The 5926-nt window shown below is 30.3% G+C and overlaps 1 protein-coding gene across 1 annotated transcript; it reads right to left on the bottom strand.

The window, feature by feature from the left end:
• Positions 342-5463, bottom strand: LOC109360847 (cell number regulator 6-like). Its single transcript, XM_019605999.1, has 5 exons — positions 5302-5463; positions 5007-5117; positions 3831-3945; positions 2649-2914; positions 342-620 (listed from the first exon to the last, which is right to left on the bottom strand). Exons 2-5 carry the CDS (start codon positions 5100-5102, stop codon positions 405-407), a joined length of 693 nt encoding a protein of 230 aa, XP_019461544.1. The 5' UTR covers positions 5103-5117; positions 5302-5463; the 3' UTR covers positions 342-404.

Here is a 5926-nt window from a genome sequence, read left to right as displayed (position 1 = left end):
AAAGAAATTATATTTTATCTTCATTTTCCCATTACTGGACTCTACACTAGAAATGCCTAACTCATGTTACACTATAATATGAGGCACACAAGAATCTAAAAAAGGATTTAATATGTGTATAATGACAGTGTAAGAATATTTTTTTACAATGTTAGCAATAATCCATTATTGATTTGTTAACTACCATTGACTCTTAAACAAAAGTAATAGAAATCAATAGTGGATAATTGACCGACAGTGTAAAAAACTTTACACTATACTATCAGTGCATGAATTTTAAACTCATTGAAGAATATAAAATTTGCAATTTATTTTCATCTTTATATATACCAAAGAAAAGTAAGAAAAGATGAAGAACATTATTATATATGAATATGATTCTTATATACAATCAATGCATGTTTTTAAACAGGTTGGATCTGCAAATTGTTATGTTCATCACTTTGTGCAGACTCATTGTTCTCACTAGAGTTCATCATCTCTTGAACTGGTGGAGGATTAACAATGGTTGATTCAATGGAAGCATCATCAGATAGATGGTTCTTCATCTCCCTATGTTCCTGGCATATGGCACACCAATGCAAGCAGCAATGAACCATGCAAGGATCACATGGTGAGTCCTGAAAATCAACTAACAAAATGACTCATTAATAGTACCATGAGGGGTTCGGATCCTTTCCAACAGGGTCTTAGATCGTTAAAACTCGTTTAAAGTCACGTGTCGTAATCTCTTTCAATACTTGACCCTTCAGTATCGAGAGGATTTAGTTTCCACCATGAGGTAGCAATTGGTGTGTGGATATAGAATAGAACAAAATTAAACAATATGTATTCCTATTCTCTTTTGTTCCAAAATATTATACTTTTTAGTTCGTTTAGGGTTACACCAAACATAAAATATAAGTCATATGTTGTATGTTATGATTAGTGATTTAAATCGAGGTTGTACTTGCGGTTGTGTTTTGTTGTTATTGCGATGGGGTTTGCGGCCTTGCAAGTATAAAAATATTTTTAATATTGATGTGGTCTAATGCGACCCAATGCAGTCTAATATAGCCCAAATACAGTCTGATGTAGTTATATTGCAATCTATTGCACTCACATCATAATGATACGGTGTCACACCGCAATTCTGAATCAATAAACAAGTATCAAGCATAAAACTATGAAAATTCTTTAAATTTTGCAAGGTAGACCAATGAATGGGAGTTTTGGACAGAATTTCAAGTTATAGCCATGGCCAGGGAAAATTATTGGATCTTTTGGTTTATTCAAGTGTAGTCCCACATTGGATACACGGGGAGGAGTGAAAGAGTTTATAAGAAGGAAAGACTCATGGAACTAATGCCTCAAGGTTTTGGTTCAAGACGTGGTGTTTTACTTGTGATTCTTCACTATTCTCATATCCACGTAACAATGGAACTACCCGGTGGTTCGAGGCTCCCGGTCCTAATATTAGGATTTTTCAACAGTAGTTTGTTTTAGAAAATGTCACTCTTTCCAAAGTTTGACAAACACTAAAATTGATTGTTGGCATCAATACACTTTTTTTAACATAGCCTCATTTATCAACCTTAAAAAAGTTACAACACCATGTGAACTACCTTGTAAGATTTTAAAATGATGTTAATAGAAGCTAAACGTATTCCTGCAACATTTTATTCTTCTTCAATAGTGATGAAGTACTGCAACTATAAACTAGTGTGTATGTGTATTCCATTTCACGTTCAAAATCATTTTAGTAGCACAACCTTGCTCTAGGGAAATAGAATGAGTCCAACCAATAGTTACTAGTAGGGTCCGGCAATGAACCGAACCAATTCGGTATTCGTTCGAAATTTGATTTGTTATTTAGCTCAATAAACTTGGTTCATGAACCAAATGAGCCAAAACTTGAGCTGAAAATTGAGCTCGTGAAATAAACGAGTCAAACTTGAGTGAGATACAGTTCGACTTGTTAGGTTCATGGGCCGACTCGATATATATATAATGTATCTCTTCATATCATGAGATAATTTATCTCCTCTAGCCCAGTAAAAATGTGACATGGGTGCTATTTTGTTTATTTTTAAAAATATTTTTATAGAAAATGATTAAACATGACACATGTCATGATTTCACTAGCAGAATGAGATAATTTATCTCCTTATACAGGGAGATACTTCATTCCCTATATATAAACTAATGTTTATGTTTATTATGATTGATGCATTATTTTTTATATTTATTGTTATCATATATATATATATATATATATAAACAATGTTACATTTTGGAGTATTTTTTAAAAACTAATTAATTATTTAAGTTGTCCAAATGAACCAATTTAAATTGAGCTGAATTGTTCGTGAATTTTAATTGAGCCGAACTCGAGCTAAAAAAATAACTCGTGTCGAACTCGAGTTGAGTTTCGAGCCAAACCAATCATTATCGAACTGAACTTTGATTCAACTTAGTTTGACTCATTTCCAACCCTAATTACTAGGAACGTGAGCAATACATTTGGGTATGCTATTTGTCACTTTTTATATTATCGTTACAAGATATTTGTAAGGTGAGTTTGGAATACGACAATTTGACTACATGATACGTAAGGTTAATAAGAGAATATAGTAATTACGATCCGAACTAGAAGGAAATAAAATCACCTTGAGATGATACTTCTTCTGTAGAGCTTGTCTAAACAAACCAGTGTAAATACCACACATCCACCATGTAAAGAATAAACCTTCAACAATGAGAAATGATGTTTGAGGATCAATACCATTGAAAAGTGCTATTGTTGCTGCAAGAGCCATGCCACCTTCTACACACATAGCATGACAAACACATGCATTTTTCCAAGGAATTTCTTCTCTCAATGCTTCAACATTTTGGCCAAATAAAACACATGGACAAAATAGCCCAATCCAACCTACATCATAAGCATTATTAAGTCATTATTGTATAAGATTTTCATCATTGCAAAACTTGGCATTAGGCCAAGGTACATGTACTTCTACTACATTACAATTTATTGATTTTAATGGAGTTTTCATGGTTGTGATTTTAGGCTATTGTTAGTATAAAAGTTATAGAGAATTATTTTATGAATCATAAGTTAAAATAGAGATGAAGAGTTAGGGTGAGTTATTTGTCATTAGGAAGGATTAGGATGATTTACTTCATGAGTTATATAATTAAATTAAGGGCACCTTCTACAAGTAGGTTAAAAGTGACAGACATCGTATGTTTTCAATGATGTGTCATTTTATTTCTCAGGTCAATCATATATATATATATATATATATATATTGTCACATGTATAATGAAAAATTTTAAAATTAAAAAGTAATATTCTGATTGACACGGGTCCAAAAATGAGGCACAATTTGGGACCAATAATCTCTATCCGATTTAAAGAATGCAATGAATAGTGCATCAACAACTCTTATTAACAAGAATAATGGGAGTTCTTATTTTTTTTTGTTTTTAAAAATAAAAATGTTATCTCATTATAAATAAAAGGATAAAAATATATGTTGTTTTTGTTTTTTATTTTGTAGAGATGATTTCTTTTGTAAAGCCAAATTTTGTTTCCAACATATTATTCTACTTTTCTACCATCTAAAATAAATAATTCCACTATTTCAACTTAGAGCATTTTAGACCTCCATGTTACCCACCTACCCTTTCTTCAAATATTTATACTAAAACTCCAAGCTAGGTCATAGGCAAACAAATACATATATTTTAGAGATACACATAATAAGTTCCTAGAAAAAAAATGTAACATCTTGAAAAATGAATCAAATTAATAATGGAAATAAAGCATATAGATAGAATCTTACAACTATGAGTATCTTGAGCACAACCACAAATTCCACTTGTCCAATCTTCATCAGAAGGGGGTTGGTAAGTTTCAGGAAGAATTTGTCCACATTCAACACATTTATCAACATTATACTATCAAAATATAATATAATATCAATTACCATTCATCAATGAAAATTAACATAAATACAATTCTTTGATAAATAGTTACAAAAACTTGTTCACTATATCTGGATTAAGCCTTTTGAATTATATTATATATGTTAATAAAGGAAGATGGGTAATTTTCCATCTTTTTTTTCCAAATTCAACAAACAAATTGTTCATGTTCCTGTTCCTATAATTTAACACATATTTACTAGGAATGCCATTCATTTTATTTGTCACTATTTATATTATTACAACTTTTTTTTAAGGTGTACCTAATATACACTGTACATGAGGTTAATGAGTGAATTGCATGCTCTAAAAGAAATTGAATTATCTTTTTTCTTTTAATCAATTTCATTAATCCATCCAAGCAAGCAATTCTATGGAAACCATATTAATTTATTTTTCACCATTCTTCATTTTTTAGAAGAATAGAACAAGACAAATCAAAGATACCAATGATTTTAATAAAAATTGAAACTTCCCAAACTTCCATAAATGTTAACAAAAGCCTAAAGCATATATATACAAAAGCAAATTTGGATAATCATTGATCTTATCATTTTATGCATAATGAATACTCACTTTTTTCCTTATATATTTTTGTGAGTACCAATTTGGTCTTTAGAAAAATCAAAATCAAAATTGGTACTCAAAAAAAATTATGAATAAATCAAAATAATATATATTATAATAATACCAAAAATAACTAATTTAATCCACATCTTTTATGTTTGTTTTTTTGTTATTTTAAGTTTTTCAATTTTCCGGAATCGATCACTATCCAAATAGGTTATTAATCTTTTAACAAATGATTTTTTTTGTTTCCCACAGGTATCCTCGCACTGGAGGCAATCCTGTCCGAGCCGGGAAGGTACGTAGGGCTAACTCTCCCAATAGGCATTTTTTTCATCCACAAGACTCGAACCCAGTTCTTGCTTAAGGGGATCAAGCATGTACCACTTGAACCAACGCTCGTTGGTCTTTTAACAAATGATTGAGTTTGAAGAAACAAAGGAACATTAAAGAAATTGGAACATTACTTGTGGAACTTCAATGGGTTGGTGTAACTCTCCAGGAGTAATATCTTGAAATTCTGCTTGTTCTCTAGTTAACTTAACGTATCTCTTCTCTGCCATGTTATTATCACCACTCTAATTGAAAATGCAAAAACCAAATCATCAAAACAAAACAAAATACAAATATATAAATACATTGGTCAATGATAAAAACAATGTATATTAATATGAATGAGAGAACAAAATGCATATGAAGAAAACAAGGAATTATAGATACATAATATATGTTAGTGTGAAATGATGGTGGAATTTGAGAAACCTGAAATTTGATGTGGATGATTATAGAAATTTGAATATGTTGGGATTTCTGGGACAAAAGTATATGATTTTGTTTGATGAATGTTGATGTTATTGTAATAGTTATGTACTTGGTTTTCTTTCCACCTCTCTCTTCCTCTTCTCACGGCTTTACTTCTCTTTCACACGTCTAAATTAATTAATTAATTAAAAATCATACATATTTTTTGTATTATTACGAAGCCGTATTCATTATCCTATATTTTTCTGGAATTAATCACTTTTGATGTATGTAGTTGTCTCTTCTTATCAGTGTCGCTTCCAAGAAAACATTAACCGTTTATTTTGTCTGAAGAGGTAGCGGATCCTTACAGACCAACGCTTCTTTTATAACCATGCTTTTACTTTGTTTTTTGTTTTCTTTTTTCTTGTTATGATGTAGATTTATTTTTGGTCTTGTTATTTTCAAAGTAGAAAAGATAGTAGAGCCTCTCTTTCTTATATGTTTCTTAATTAAATTTTGTCTTCCATTTTTTGGTAGATAAATATTTTCTTTGCAAAGTCTACTCTGATCCCTTAAGTTATTTTTAGATTTGTATATGATCCTATAAGTTTTTTGTTTCACTTAAGTCTATAAAGTTCCAAAC

The sequence above is a fragment of the Lupinus angustifolius genome, chromosome LG11, assembly GCF_001865875.1.
Source record: "Lupinus angustifolius cultivar Tanjil chromosome LG11, LupAngTanjil_v1.0, whole genome shotgun sequence".
Taxonomy (NCBI): Eukaryota; Viridiplantae; Streptophyta; class Magnoliopsida; order Fabales; family Fabaceae; genus Lupinus; species Lupinus angustifolius.
Note: the sequence above shows the minus strand (reverse complement) of the source record. Positions and strands in the feature narration are given on the sequence as shown.

What these genes read in the sequence shown, in the direction of transcription:
- LOC109360847 (XM_019605999.1), bottom strand. Translation starts at nt 5,102, where the DNA reads ATGGCAGAGAAGAGATACGTTAAGTTAACTAGAGAACAAGCAGAATTT. An exon ending in AACCCATTGAAGTTCCACAA is followed by an intron (nt 3,946 to 5,006) that starts GTAATGTTCCAA and finishes ATATTTTGATAG; the next exon opens with TATAATGTTGATAAATGTGT. An exon ending in AGAAGAAGTATCATCTCAAG is followed by an intron (nt 621 to 2,648) that starts GTGATTTTATTT and finishes GTTGATTTTCAG; the next exon opens with GACTCACCATGTGATCCTTG.